The 15447-nt window shown below is 52.4% G+C and overlaps 1 protein-coding gene across 1 annotated transcript; it reads left to right on the plus strand.

The window, feature by feature from the left end:
* The first annotated feature begins 4899 nt into the window (after positions 1-4899).
* Positions 4900-14579, plus strand: LOC101389610 (SEC14-like protein 6). Its single transcript, XM_087423592.1, is given in 13 exon segments — positions 4900-4962; positions 6918-7011; positions 9702-9805; positions 9902-9930; positions 9932-10076; positions 10578-10673; positions 11924-11973; positions 12067-12122; positions 12295-12303; positions 13553-13698; positions 13775-13890; positions 13892-14073; positions 14314-14579. Coding segments are annotated over 13 exon segments (1356 nt in total).
* Positions 14580-15447: the final 868 nt, after the last annotated feature.

Here is a 15447-nt window from a genome sequence, read left to right on the forward strand (position 1 = left end):
AGCTCTAACCACCTGCCTCCCTCAGCCTCCACAGGGGATGGGGGACCTTTCTGGGGCACAGGACTCTGGTCTGTAACCAGGAGCCAGACGCGAAAGGCAGAAACCACAGCCAAGTGATTGTTTATTGGAGACCTGTTTGTGCCAGGCTCCAAGCCAAGTGCTTGCACACCTTATCTGAATATCTACATCATCTCAGCTTTATAAACTAAAGTTCAGAGAGGTTAAGTGACCTACCCAAGGTCACACAGCTAATTAGTACCAGAGCCAGAATTCAAAGCCTGATCAGTCAGCATTTAACCCTTACTGGACTTGAGTCAATCTTCCTCCTGGGAATGAGCTTCTTGTCCAAGCAGAGTGGAAAGGGGTTAGGGTGACCAACTGTCTCAGCTTCCTGGGACTGTCCTGGTTTTAGCTCTGAAGGTTCCCACATCCCAGGAAACTCCTCCGTCCCTGGCAACCAGAAAGGTTGATCAGGCTGGGAGAGGTTTGACCCCGCCAGCCGCCTGGAGCCGCTGCCTACACCCTCATAATGTTCTTTGAAGCAAGAAATAGGCACACCCTTGAAGCCTTTATTTAATTCATGTGGAGAGAACTAGGCAAAAATAAATAATTAAATAAAACTGACAATAGCTGACTATTCACAGGAAAAGATGTTACTGACCTCAAATTCATAAGATAATCCGCCCTCCTTTTATTAATCAAAGATACACATGACTTAGTGCAATATGATAATGTCCGGGGTTTGTGGAACCCCATAAGTATATTTCCTTGGACACTTAAGGGCCTAGAAATGCCAATAGTAATATTATATATTATTACATTATTTATTATTATTAATATTGGTACTTCTAGGCCCTTAGGGATCCAAGGAGAACAAATCTGGCAGATAGTAGATGCCAAGAATATAAATTATCTTATTAGCATTTACGATCGGCCTGGTTTGTTTTAAGAGCGTTGTAGTTATTGACTCATTTATTAACATAATTAATATTTTACTAATAAGTAGTTGCTAGATACTGAACAACCACTCTGTTGCTCAGCTCTGTGCCATGTGGGACGTGCACAATTCCCTTTGCTCCCTTGAGGAGGCGACCCAGACACAGAGAGGCTGAGCAACCAGCCCAGGGTCACCCAGCCAGGCAGCCATAGAGACGGGATGCAAACCCAGGTCAGTCAGATGCCCAGGATGATGCTCGTGGCCTCCAGACCTTCAGCGCCATTCCAGTTGGCCACCTCAGCCTCAGGGCTGAGGTCTCTTCCACTGCTGAAAATGTATGTGGTCTCCAAGCTTGTAGCCTGCGGGAGCCAGATTGCTCTTGCTACATCTGAGCAGCAGAGGGCGCCATGGTGCCAAGTTGGTCTTGGCCACTCCTGATATTCCCGGCCGGTGGGGGCTGGGGGCACCCGCGACCCCAGGCGCCTGTAAACCTGGCATGTGAAAGCCAGGGTGGGTCATGGCTGCCCCGGGGGGAAAGTCAGTGGAGGCACTGTTCCTCTCTGTTACGGGTTGACTTGTATCCCCTAAAAAATATGTGAAATCCTAACCCTCAGTTCCCGATGACTGACCTTATTTGGAAATAGGGTCTTTGTACATGTAATCCAGTTAAGATGTGGTCATCAGGGTGGGCCCTAATCCAACATGGCTAGTGTCCTTATAAGACGTGGAATGCCGTGTGGAGCCAGGCAGAGAACCGCGTGACGCAGCTGCACTTCAAGGACCGCCAGGAGCCGACGGCCACCTCCAGAAGCTGGGAAGAGGCGATGACGGAGTCTACCCAGAGTCTCGGAGGGAACATGGCCCTGCTGACGTCTTGATCTCAGACTTCTAGCCTACAGACTGTGAAAGAATAAATTTCTGTTGTTTTAAGCCACCCGGTTTGTGGTGCTTTGTTACAGCAGCCCCAAGACACTTACTCTCCACGCTCTGTCCCTGCCCTTGGTCAGGCCTCTGCCCTTCACCTGGACCCCCTCCTCACCTTCCTCTCCCAGGCTCGCCCCTACCAGCCGCCCTCCACCTGCAGCTGGAGGCTGTCCTCTGTTCCGAGGCCTCCATGGTCTCCATCGCTCTTGGGGGGACGCTGTACACCTCTGTGGCTTCGTCCATGCTGTTCCTTCTACTGTCCATGCTGTTCCCTTTGCAGGCCTAACATTGCCACATGTTTTCAAGGCAAGCTCTGCCGCATCCTCTGGGCATCCTTCCCCGACAGCCTGGGCTAGTTTAGGGCCTCCGGGCTCCCCCATCTCAGCGGTGCTCACCCAGGGCCCAAACTGTGGATTTGCTTGTCTGCGAGGCCCTGATGGTGGGCTCCTCCAGGATGGAGAGTGAGTCTTATTGACACAATCGGCCTCTAGTGCCCAGGATAGTGCCTGGCACACAGTCGGTTCTTAATAAATGTTGAAAGACAGTGGAAAGAAAGAAATGAAACAGGGAGAGAGAAAAGAAGGAAGGAAGAGAAGAAAGAAGGAAGGGAGGGAGGGAGGAGGGAGGGAGGCAGCAGAAAAGGGAGAGTGAAAACAGGGCAGGAGAGAGAGAGACAGTCCCCCACTGAAGGCCTTCAGAGCACACTTGCCTACGTGGCCAGGGCCCCGTACCCCCGGGAGGGGTAATACATTAGCCGACGCACACGAGTGCATGAATGAGTGCATTAGGTGAGAGCTCGTGTGACGCTGGGGGGACACAGCTCAGGGATTTTTGACAGGGCTGGGTAGAGGCCATTCTGGAGAGTGGACAGGCCCCGGCAGGCTGAGAACAACCCAGGGGCACCAGAGAGCGGCAGAGAAACTGAAAAAGGAGAGGTGGCCCTTCCCAGCTCCCCTTGCCATCACGTCTTTGGTAAACTCTTATTGAGCACCTGCTGTGTACTATGCGCAACAGTGGGTGCTGGGGTGGCAATGTACAAAGATGAACCAGGCCCTCAAGAAGCCCAAGGGGGTCCCCGCTAAAATAGCTGGGCAGATAGAAGCTGACAGTGGGGTGTAGGATTTCAGGAAGGGGAGACTCACTTGCCAGCAAATAAGACAAATCAGGAAGGACCTTGCAGAAGAGGAGGCATTTGAAGTAGGCCTGAGGGAGACAGGGATTGGATGCAGGGTGTTGCAGGGAAGGGCATTCGAGAGAGAGGGAACAGCAAAAGGAAAAGCAGGACAGGGAACGGTGGAGAGGCAAGGGGCCTGGAATAAGGAGGAGAGCAGGGGAAATCAGCTCAGGAAGGACCCCAGGGCCTTGCGCTCCAGGCTAAGGGGTCTGCAGTTTCTCCGAGGGCAGCAAGGAGCCATGGGAGGCTTTGGAGCAGGGCAGGAGGTACTCAGAGGTGGACCTCAAGAAGATGGGCCAGAGGTGCTGGGGGTGGGGAACCAGGGGGAGGGGTCAGGGGCTTGGGCTAGGAAAGGAGCGGGAGAGGATGGCCTGCGTGTGCCCCTTGTGGCTACAGCTGTAGCCTGTGGGTCTGTGGGGAGCTGGGGAGGCCCCGTCCTACAGGAGAGGCAGATCCACTCCAGTTAACCCCGTGCAAGGCCAAGGAGGGACCATCACGGGGCTCAGGGAGGCCACTCAGGTGTGTGCTCTGCCTGGTGCCGGGCACATGGGTTACAGTGTCCTGAGTCAGCGCTGGGTTCAGACAGGCCTGATAGTCACTCAGCTGCTGCACGGCCTCGGGAACTCCACTCGCCTCTTCCAGGCTCTGTCAGATGGGAAAGGAACAGTCTGCAGCTCACAGAGCACGTGATGCCTTTGGCCTAGAACCCAGCTGAAACTACTGGTGCCCTGCCTGTATGCCCTCGACCTCACCACTTCCCAGCTGCAGCACCTGCCTTGCTCTGCCTGAGGCCTTCCTCCAGCCTCCAGAGCGGTGAACAGCAGGCCAGAGAGCCAGCAGAATTTGGAGCAGCCCTCAACCAAAGACTGTGCAGAGCTGGTGTATAAATACCCCAGCTCCCTCACCGTGCAGTCGGGGACCCTGAGGTGCGTGTTCCACACTGTCTCCCATTAGTCCCGCTGGAATGGAGCCCTTCTTTTCTTCCTTGATTACCCTCCCTGAACAGTTGCCTCCCATCCTCTGCCTCACATCCCCACTCCCCTGCTTGTGTTTCCCAGGATCACCTCCAGCATAAACTCCTTGCCCTGGAGTCTTGGGACCAGAGCCTGCCTCTGGGTGAACGAGGCTAAGACAAGTGCCTGCTGTGCGCCAGGCCCGTGCGCACAGCATGATCTCACGTGTCCTTGTCTTGGCCTCTGCCTTGCTGCTTATCCAGGGGACGGGAGGTGGGGTAGACTGTAGCCAGGAGTCCCCCATCACTCCTACCCACGGGCCAGGTGTGGCCCTCAGGGGTGCCATCCACCTGCTGGGTCTGGCCCTGGGAAGTCTCTCCTCACCCCGAAGCCACGTGCCCTAACGGCTGGGATGAATCATGGGCGGTTGCTCCAGACACATCGGGTGGCAGATGGAGCCTGGACATGTTGGGACACGATGACAGTGGGTTCCAGGCCTCTGTTAGGGGTGAGTGGTGGCCTGCCTGGCTCCAGGAGGCATCTGATGGAGTAGAGGGTGGAGGACTGAGAGACAGGGTGGAGAACAGCCCCGTGCAGGCGTGTGCGTGCATGTGTGTGTGACAACATGTGGTGTCACTTTCAACAACACTTTCAACGCTGTGGGGCAAGCATCACTGTCCTCAGTTTACAAATGAGGATTTGAACCCAGGATAGTCAGTCCAGAGGCCAGTGCCTCAGGCACCTAGCAAGGAATGGGCCCCACCACTCACCCTGAGGAGGAGGGGGTGGGGCTTCTGGGCAGAGGTGGGGGTGGGAGCAGCTGCCAGCTGGGCTAAAGGCAGGCAGCCTGGAAGGAGCCACAGAGCTGGGCCTGGACCAGGAACAGCAAGTTGGACCTTACCCCTACCACCATGGGCAGCACGAGCGGACAAGCGGGTGACCTGAGCCCATCGCAGGAGAAGACGTTGGCCCAGGTGAGCCGAGGGAGAGAACCCTACACTGGCCTCAGTTTCTCCTTCTGCCCCAGAGAGGCAGCACCCAAGGACACTGAGGTCCCTCGGAGCTCTGCAGCTCTGAGTCTTTTCCTGACTCTGAGGGTCTTAGTGGCCCCGAGGCTACACAAGTGCTACACAATGGAAATATAACACAAACCACAAATGCAAGCCACATACGTAGGAAAATTTCAAATTTTCTAGTAGCCACCTTAAAAAAGTGAAAAGAGGGGCCGGCCTGGTGGCGTAGTGGTAAGTTCTCTCGCTCCACTTCAGCAGCCCGGGGTTCGCAGGTTTGGATCCCAGGCGCGCACCGAAGCACCGCTTATCAAGCCATGCTGTGGCAGGCGTCCCATGTAAAGTAGAGTAAGATGGGCACGGATGTTAGCCCAGGGCCAGTCTTCCTCAGAAAAAAGAGGAGGATTGACAACAGATGTTAGCTCAGGGCTAATCTTCCTCACACACACAAAAAAAAAAGCTAAAAAGAAACAAGGGAAACCAAATTTAATAATATATTTTATTTAACCTGATATAGCCAAAGTATTATCATTTTAACATGTAATCAATATAAAAATTATTACTGAGATTTTTTTTTGTATTAAGTCCTTGGAATCCTGTGTGTATTTCGTACTCACAGCAGATCTCAATTTGGACTAGCCACGTTTCAAGCACTAGTGGCTACCATGTTGGACAGCGCAGGTGAGGGCTGCTGGCCCAGTGGGGGAGGGTGGCGTAGCAGACCACGTCCTCATCCAGGGGAGAAAGGGGCAGGCCTGGGTTTTCCTCTCCAGCCTGTGGCGAGTGCCTTATGGGGTCCTAAGGGTCTTTCCCTCGTGATTGCACACGGCAAGTGTGGGCTCCAGGGAGATTCACCCATTTCTATGAGCATGGAAGCCCCCAATGGAGGCCCCGATTCCTGCCATCAAAGGGTTCTGCATATTCCACCCAGGCCAGGAGTAAGTCCTCTTACAAGACGACTGGGGTCAAGAATTGGGTTCAGATGTCAGCTGAGCAAGTCACGTCACCAGTTTAAGCCTCAGTTTCCTCACCTGGGGAATGGGTATAACAGCAATATCGTGTCAGGACTGAGTTAATGGTTAGCCCAGAGTCAAACACTCTCTCTTGTTCCTAAGGACAAAAGTTATCAGCTTGTTTTGGGCGGAACCTGAGCCAGTCCTTGGAGCCCCTGTTTGGAGGCTGAGGAGACTGAGAGACATACAGAGAGGGGAAGTGACTCATGCAAGGCCATACTGGGACTGCTGACTCCTTGTCCAGTGCTCTTTCCTCTACTAGATTCATCAGTATTGAAGTCTGGTTTTGGTCCACAGTCAGTGACATCCACGCAGAAGCGGCACCCTCAGCCCTCAGTCCCTCCAGGGTGGGCCGGAAGCCAGCTGAATTGCCCCGATCAGCTCCTGGGGCCTGTCTGTGGAGGATGCTCCCCAAGACTGGGCCAAGCCACCCCTCACTCGGGCCTGGACGATGGGCTCTGGACCACATGTGTAATTTGCCTCCCAGCTCTGCCACTTGCTGACTGTGTGATGCTGGGCAAATTGCTTAACCTCTCTGAGCCTCAGACTCCATGTCGCTTACTCTCCCACCTGAACTGGCCTGGAGGCTCCCTGAGGATGGATATCAAGGTTCTGAAGAAAGCCCCTCCACGCCCCCACAGGCCTGAGGGAAGAATCAGGCTCATAAAACTTCTCCTCATTTACTCCACATTTCATCCTCTCTGAAGATTTGACAGCTGTCTCATTATTGTCCCATTTCCCAGAGGGAGAAAGGGAACTGCCACGACTTGACCCAGGCCCCAGCTTCCTCAGCACTGGGGGGCCCTCTCTACTCAGACAACCCCTTTCCTAAGGGCAGGCGAGATCTTCAGGCCCGAGGGTGGCTGGCCAATCCCCTGATGGCAGGGGCACTAGTTCTGTCCTTAGTTCTGGGAGAACATCCAAGATGTCCTATCTGTCCTGCCCAGCCCCAATGACTACTTCCTCCTACACTGGCCCCAAAGTGAGGATAGAGGGCAGAGTGAGATGAAGGGCAAGGGCAAAAAAGAGGAGTGTGTTAGGTATCTACTGCTGTGTAACAAATTATTCCAAAACATAACCATATAAAGCAACCATAAACATTTATTATCTCCCAGTTTCTGTGGTCAGGAATTATGGCATGGCTTAGCTGGCTGGTTCTGGCTCAGGGTCTCTCATGAGGTTACAGTCAAGACATCAGCCAGGGCTGCACTCATCTGAAGGCTTGACTGGGGCTGGAGGGTCTGCTCCCCAGATGTCTGATCTGTCTGGCAAGCCAGTGCTGGCTGTCGGCAGGAGGTCTCAGTTCCTCCTCAGGGACCTTTCTAGAGGATGGCTTGAGCGTCCTTGCAACACGGCGGCTGGCTTCCCCAGAGCAAGTGGTCCAAGAGAGCAAGGAGGAAGTGGCAATGTCTTTATGACCAAGCCTCGTAAGTCATATCCCATCATTTCCGCAACATCCTATTGGTTACACAGGTCAGCCCTGCTCAGTGTTGAGGGGACTAAGTGAGGGTGTGAATACCAGGAGGTGAGGATCTTGGAGGCATCTTGGAGGTGGCTACCACAAGGAGTAACAATAATTACTACTATCTTTTGAGCACTTATTCTGTGCCGGGACTGAGTAAAGCAATTTTTGTTTATTATTGTCTCTCTTTTTTTTTGAACAACAATCCAGTGAGGTAGGTCCTATTATCAGCCCCATTTTGTATTGGAGCAAACTGTGGCTCAGAGAGGTTAAACCACTTGACTGAAGTCGCTCAGCGAACAAGTGGCAAAGCCCGGTTAGTCTGACATTAGAGGCCAATTGTTTAACATCTTTTCAGACAGAGTTTGGGGACAAGGATAGGGAAGAGGGTTGCTCTTACAATAAATGTTGGAATCACAGAATTTGAGTGCACAGACAGGAGACCCTTTCTCCGTGTCCCTGAGAATGTGGCTGGAATTCCCACACTCAGACTCCTTCCTGACAGGCTAAGGCTGGAATTGATTTTGGCTGCCGTGAGGAAACCACTATAAAACCATGTTGATTATACACCTACCCCACCTACTGCAGAGTACACAAGAGTGTACTTCCCTGAATGTACAGAAAGCCCAGAATACTTCATATGCAAGCAACAGCCTTTGTAAACCTGTGAGGGCAAGTTGCCTCTGAGCATGGTGTGTAGTTTATACGTTGTAACACTTTCCCAGCTCAAAGTCTTCGCTCAGGCACTTCCCTCCACACATAATGCCCTTCAAACTACCATCAAATCAGAAAAGAATCCGACCGGGGTCCCAGAGACCTGGGTCTAACCCCACCTGTGCCTCTTACTAGCTGGATGGAACCCAGGGCAGGTGACCCCTGACTCTTGGGCCTCAGTTTTCTCATCTGTTTATGGGGCACTAGACTCTCTCCCCCATCGACCTTTCCGGGTTGTCCTGAGCCCAAATGAAGTCAGTGGGGACCAGTCTTGGGGATCAAAGGAAACCGCTCAGTTCTCACTAGCCAGGGGCACTTAGCAGAAGTGCTGCTGAAGTAGTTCAGGGGTGAGCCAAGAGGAACACTGCCGGCTCTGGGAGAGCCAGGGAACGCCCGGGCAGCCGGGGCCGGCCTTGGAGCAAAGGACTGTGTTAACAGCCTGCAGGGACAGCTCAGTAGGACCTGAGTCCAGTTCATTGATAACATCCAGTGGGTGTTTCTGATGATAATATCAGGGCACATCTATCATAAAGTATCTGGAAAGTATAGAAAAAGCAAAGCACAAAGAGTGACACAGATCCCCTGTAATCCCACCACCACCACGAGGGAACTTTACATATAATTTTTTAATGTAATCAAGCATATACGCTATATACTGTTTTGTTCAGTGATAATTTCAGGACCATTTCTCCACGTCATTAAAAAATTTCTTCTTCTCTAGTGTAGTTGGAAGGCTGTGGAATATTCCAGAGGGGTGACTCTATGTGGTTGATTTAAATGCCCTCCTCTGGCAGCCCTTTCTCAGTTGGACACAGCTGGTCCCATCTGCTCCATGGACCAGTTGAATTATAGATCTGAGGACTGAAGAGTGGCTGGCAGTGGTGAAGAGCTCTATTGATATGTTATTTTTTAAAAAGTTTAATTATACAAGGAACATCTGAACATATTCTCATTGTAAAAAATCCAAACTTAACTAATAACATTGAAGCCTGAGCCCCCAAAATAACCATTGTCACCAGTTTGTGTGTATCATGCAGACTTTTCTCAATGCATTTCCATGTATACATGCAGAAATATATATATAAAATATTATATATTATATATAATATAAACAATACAATAAAATAGAAACACCTAGAATACATGATAATATACTATAAGTATTATTCTGCAACTCACTCTTTTCAGTAGAGAATATGTGTGTCTTGGAGATCTGTCTATTTGAGGATGTTTTAATCCATCTGGCTTTTTTAATGGTTACGTAGCATTTCATGGCATGGAGGGGCCAGTGTTTATTTAACCAGCCCATGAGGGTGGACATTTAGGTTGAGTGCAGCCCTTACCTGTCCCTTTCTGAGTCTCTCTCTCCTCATCCATGTCAGACCCATGTCTCCCTCCATCCCCCTCCTGTCCCCAACCCCAGTTCTATGTCAGCGGAGCCCGGGATGCTCTGGCACGCCCTCAGTGGTTGTGGGCAGAGGGGCCTGGCCTGGTGTCCCCAGGTCCCTGCAGAGGCCTTTGGCTCAGGCGGGGTCTTCAGCTCCTGCTGTCTCTGCAGCACGTGGAGTTTTGAAAGCAATAGGACCTGGACAACACCCTTGCATGGCAGCCCCCAGAGGTGAGCCCCTTGGTCCCCACTGGCCCCTCCTTTGGGACCCTGGCTCCCCCCTCAAACCCGCCCCTGCTCCCCAGCCCCTCTCCCTTGTGCATTCAGGTGGTCAGGCTGTAAACCACCAATGGCATCTGAGGGCAGCCCTGTCTGGTACCACGTTATCACAGGCCTGGCCCTCAAGGGCTTCCTTCTCTCCATCTCCAGACAGGAGCTGCTCAGGGACAAGTTCTGGAGCTGCAAGCTGCTTCTGCGGGAGTATGAGCAGGAGAGCCAGGAGGTGAGGGTACCCGGGGCCCCTCCCAGCCCTCCACCCTGGGCAGCCGCAGCCCAGCACCCTCCAAGCTGCCCTCTGGCGCTAGGCACTCCCCTGAGCATCACACCCGGAACCGCCTCCCTGAGCTCCTTTGCTCCTTGTAGCCCGGTGGAGTGAACGCAGGCTCAGAGAGGCCGTTACCCCGACACACTCCCCCCTTGACTGGCCCTGCTCAACCCGAAGCCTTGCTCAACCCACTGGGCCACGCTGCCCTCTATGGCCTCACTTCATGGGGGGAGTCAGGTATTTCAGCCCCACTGCACAGAGGAGGAAACTGAGGCACAGCGACTTGCCCTCCTGAAGACAGACACGGGAAGGGCGCCCCTTGGGATGGCACCTTCTGGCACCTGGCTTCCTGGCATGAAACCTCCATGCCAGGCAGAGCTGGGATAAGCCAGGTCAGTGCCCTGGGGTGGGGTGTGGGGGACACTGACCCTCATGGGGTCTCACCTCCGTCCCTTGCAGCTGGGGAAGAAGGTGGAGAAAATCACGGCCGTTTTTGACTTTGAGGGGCTGAGCCTGAGGCACCTGTGGAAGCCAGGAGTGGAGTTTGCCCAGGAGGTGAGGTAACCCCACCAGGAGGCGCAGGGTGGTCCACACACCAGGGCCTCTGCCCCTCACTTGTTGATGTGGGGTGGGGGTGGGGTCCTCTCTCCTCACCCCCAGGCCCTGTTTGCAGCTCCCTACTTCCCGTTTGCAGGGATGTTTTCAAACCCACAGTCTCTCAGGGCTGTGCCAAGTTGGACTTGGCACCCCGATGTCACCATCCCATGCCCAGCGGGTCACAACAGGACCTTGTTCCCAGGCCTGCAGGGTCCCTGTGGATGTCCCTCCCCTCTCATACTGCCCATCTCCAACCTGCCCTCTGATCCTCCCCTCCCCCTCGGTACCTGCCCTTGGCCTCAAGCCCCTCCCCCCCTTCCTGTTTCCTCTGTGAGGGGGCTGGGAGCAAGTCAGCTCTGGGGCTCTGAGGAGGGGAGGGAGGCCCTGACAAGTCCTGGGCCCCAGGGGCAGCCAGCCTACCTTTTCCTTTCTTTATGCTCAACCTAAGATAGCAAAGAACCTAAAAATTAAAAAAATTTAAGAACGGCCACAAAAACATCATACTAAATTAAAGAAACTGGACACAAAAGGCCTCATATGGTGCGATTCCATTGACCTGAGATGTCCAGAATAAGCAAATCTGCAGTGACAGAAAGCAGATTCGTGGTTGCCAGGGGCTGGAGGGGGAGGGGTCGGGGAATGACAGCTAATGGGTACAGGGTTTCCTTTTGGGGTGATGAAAGTGTTCTGGAACTAGATAGTGGTGATGGTTGCACAACTTTGTGAACATCCTGAAAACCACTCAACTCTACACTTTGAAAAGGTGAAATTTATGCTATATAAACTATATCTCAATTTTTTAAAAAAGCCACACTGTGCAACATCAAATCTTTATTTTGCTAAAAGAAAGTTGGCCTCATTCCTGAAGTTGAACTATTGTCTAAGCCACTTGGAGGGGAAACTTCCAGAGTCCTGAATGGGATTTTTCTGACCTGCAGTGGGTGAGGTCATCCTCCTGCACCAAGAATCTGCACTAGTTGCTTCAAGGAAGATCTGTGACCAGGACTCAGCAAACTGGAAGATGGCGGCTGCTTTCACCTGGATGGGCTCTGGGTGTCTGGGGTGCCTCCTGCATCGATGTCTTGGATGGCTGGCAGCAGAGGCCAGGGTTCTGCGCCTGGGGGCCTTGAGGGTGAGGAAGGAGGGGGCACAGGGGGCAGTATTTAGACACCTGTAGCTCGTGCATTGACCTGAGCTTGGCTGCATAGTTTCTCACAGCACTCAGGGCAAATTCCTCTGAGATTTTGCGAATTTAATTGTGAGAGGTGAGGGAACCAGCCCAGGATGTGTACGTGGGGATGTGGAGGTGACAGGGTGGGATCTCTGACCCCAGGAGACCCTGCTCCCTCAGCAGCTCTGAGCCTGTTTCAGCCCCCAAGATGTTCCCCATGGCTTTCAAGAGGGTTGGCTTTGCCAATTATTAGCCACCTGTGGGCTGAGCCAATTGCCCTGGGTCTCAGTTCCTTCATCTGTAAAATGGGAAGAATAAGATCCAGATTTTCCAAATTGTACAACTGATACAGTTTGGAAATTTGGAAAATATAGACATGTATAAGCAGGAGGAAATCCTGTCACCCAGAGAACTACTGTTAACATTTACTGTCTCTGCAGAGAAATACACTAAAAAACAAATAAAAATGGGTTTATACCATATATATATGCCTTTTTGAAACCTACCTTATTCACTTATTATGTGATAAACATTTTCTCACTTTGGTAAAGTTCTAAATTTAGGTTGTTTGTAATGTTTTTACCATTAGGAAAAAGTCAGTAGTGAAGATCCTTATAGATAAATCCTTGTACATATCCCCAATTTTTTCCTTAGAATAAAATCCTAGAAATGGAAGCTTTTTTCCCAAAGGAGAATGCATGTGTTAGGACTTCTGATACCTTTCACAGTGTAATGCTCCACATAGATCAGAATTTAACTTCATCAGCTGTGTATGAATGTGCCCTTTTCCCCACGCTCTTGCCAGCATTGGGCATTAATAACTTAAAAGACTCTTGCATTTTTTTAATGGAAAATGATATTTATTATTGTTTTACACTGGATTTCTTTTATCACTGGTGAGGTTAGAATTTTTTAATGCTAATGGGCTATTTTAATTTTTTGTTCGTTTACTGCCTCCTGGTATCTCTTGCCCATTTTCTAGAAAAGTATTTTTCTTATTGATTTATAAGTGCTCTTTACATATTAAGCACATTGACCTTTTCTGTCATATTTGTGGCAAACATTTTCCTCAGTTTGTAGTTTGCCTGTTGTCTTTGACTTTTGACTTAGCGTTATGTTGTCACATTTGGGGGCTTTTCCTTTGATTTCTCCATTGCTTTTATGCTTAACATACCCTATCCTAAGGTATGTTGGACGTTCACCTCTGCTTTCTTCTACTTTGTTCCACAATGTCCCTTTGTGTGTGGACCACCCTTAGCTATCTCAGAGCAGCTTGTGGGGGAACTGACACAAGCTTGCCCCCAATTCTGAGGGTGTTGGAGCTGTAGGAGCTGAGGGCAGGGGCTGACTAGAAGGCTGAGGTTGGTCTCCAAGGGAAAGGGAAGCCCAGGTCAGAGTCAGCCTGTCTTCAGCCTCAGTCTCCAGGAGGTGGTGGTCTGAGTCCCTACAAAGATGGCTGATGGCCAACACCTGGACAGACGGGGGCAGGGTACTGGGCCTGGAGGCACAGCCCTGAGGGCAGGAACTGGTCAACACAGGAACATATGCTGAGTCCCAGGCCTAGACCTAGAGCCACCTGGCTTCCCTCCCTGGGGGCACCACGAGCAGCCCAGAAAGGACGAACCGCAGGCCACAGGACAGCCCTGGGTTTGGCCCCTCTGCCGAGCCTCCCTGAGCCCCCGTGGAGCCCTTCTTGCTTCCACAGGCAACTGGAAGCAGGAGCTGACAAAGTTCATCAGCCCCGACCAGCTGCCCGTGGAGTTTGGGGGGACCATGACTGACCCCGATGGCAACCCCAAGTGCCCAAGCAAGGTACAAGGTGCCCAGGGGTGGGGAGGAAGGCGAGATGGCCGTGGTCTGGTGCTTGCTCACCCGGCCTCACCCACAGATCAACCACGGGGGCGAGGTGCCCAAGAGCTACCACCTGCACAACCAGGTGAGGCCGCAGTACGAGCACACGGCCACCGTGGCCCGTGACTCCTTCCTGCGGGTGGAGACCGAGGTCCTGTCCCCTGAGGTGGCAGTTCGCATCAGGTGGGGCTGACATCGGCTCCGGGGTTTTTCTGAAGACCAAGAGGGGAGAGCGGCAGCGGGCAGGGGAGATGACCGAGGTGCTGCCCACCCGGCGCTACAACGCCCACCAGGTGCCCCAGGACGGGAGCCTCACCTGCCTCAAGGCCGGCTTCTATAAGCATTGGCAGAGAACGGCGCCACCTGAAGCCAGGGGGCAGGGGGCAGGTACCTTGACATGCATCCGGGTCCCACCAGGTGGGGTCCTCTGGCTCTGCTAGGCACGGTGTGTGGCTGGGTCTGGGCTCTCAGGGGCGGCAACGGCACCCTGGTCTGGGTACCTGCACAGGGATTTACCACCATGGAGCCAGGGTCCCAGGTGGGGCATCCTGTGTGAATGTCAGTCCATCAATGCAGATGTTCTGATGTTCAACAACACCTATAGCCTGGTTCATTCCAAACACATCAGCTACACTACGGAGGTGCTGCTCCCAGACCAAAACTTCGTGGAGAAGGTGGAGAAATCTGAGGCGAGCTTTGCGACTCCCAGACCCTCCTCTTTGCTCTTTGGGTCCACAATAAGTTCACAGCCTTCCTGGCCAGACCCCCTCCAACCTCCCCAGGGACAGGGATCCTACAACACCCGGTCCCAGGCCCTCAGTCATAGTGGTTCTGCACCTTAGGAACTGCTGGGACAGTGTCCCAGTGGTGGCCACACGGCCACAGCAAAACAACAGAAACACTCAATCCCCATTATTACCTCCTGTGACCTCAAGCTCAGCAAAAACTCTAGGCCATTTTCTATGAACCAATATCAAGTCATGAGTTACTGTTCTAAAATATATTGTAGTAACAGAAAACCTGAGTTACAGTAAGACCAACAGATCAGGAAATGATTTCCATTGAAGAGATAATTTATTACTCACCGTTCCCAAGAGGAGGGGGCCACACGGGGAAGCACCAGGACTGGTCATGAGGTGGAGGGAGAGGGAGGACTGTGGGCAAGAGCCTTTATTATGGTTTCCACAGGAAGGAACGGGTGAGGCAGGGCACGCAGGCTTAGGATGGGCTAGTTTAAATAATTTCAGGGGGCTCTGGGGCATTTGGGCTGCCCCTAGTGGTCTGGTAGCTGGCCCTGGGGGAATGGGGCAAGCGGATAGTGGCCCAGAGTATGAGAGCCTAATACACGAGGTGGTTGGGGTGTGGGTTCTGGATTAGCTGGTTTGCATTTGAAAAAACACTCCTGGGCGAGTCGTTTTCCATCTCTAGGAATCGGCTACGCCTAGGAGGGGCCGTCCCTCCAGGGTCAGCACGGCCCCACGTCAAAGTGTCAGAATACAGAAAATAGAAGTCAAGGCTCATACAGTGACACAGCGAGCAGCTGCGCGATTGCTATTCTGAGTTGAAATTCAACCTCACAACCAGAAGAGCATTTGACTCTCTATTCTGTCTTCCACACACACTTTCCTTCACAGTGTTAGGGCATCTGAGAATTTGTTCACCCTCAGGTCTCCATCCAAGATCCTGATGACGATTTCAGACCCAGCCTTG

This window comes from Ceratotherium simum, chromosome 35, assembly GCF_057802395.1.
Source record: "Ceratotherium simum simum isolate JZ-2026a chromosome 35, ASM5780239v1, whole genome shotgun sequence".
Classification (NCBI taxonomy): Eukaryota; Metazoa; Chordata; class Mammalia; order Perissodactyla; family Rhinocerotidae; genus Ceratotherium; species Ceratotherium simum.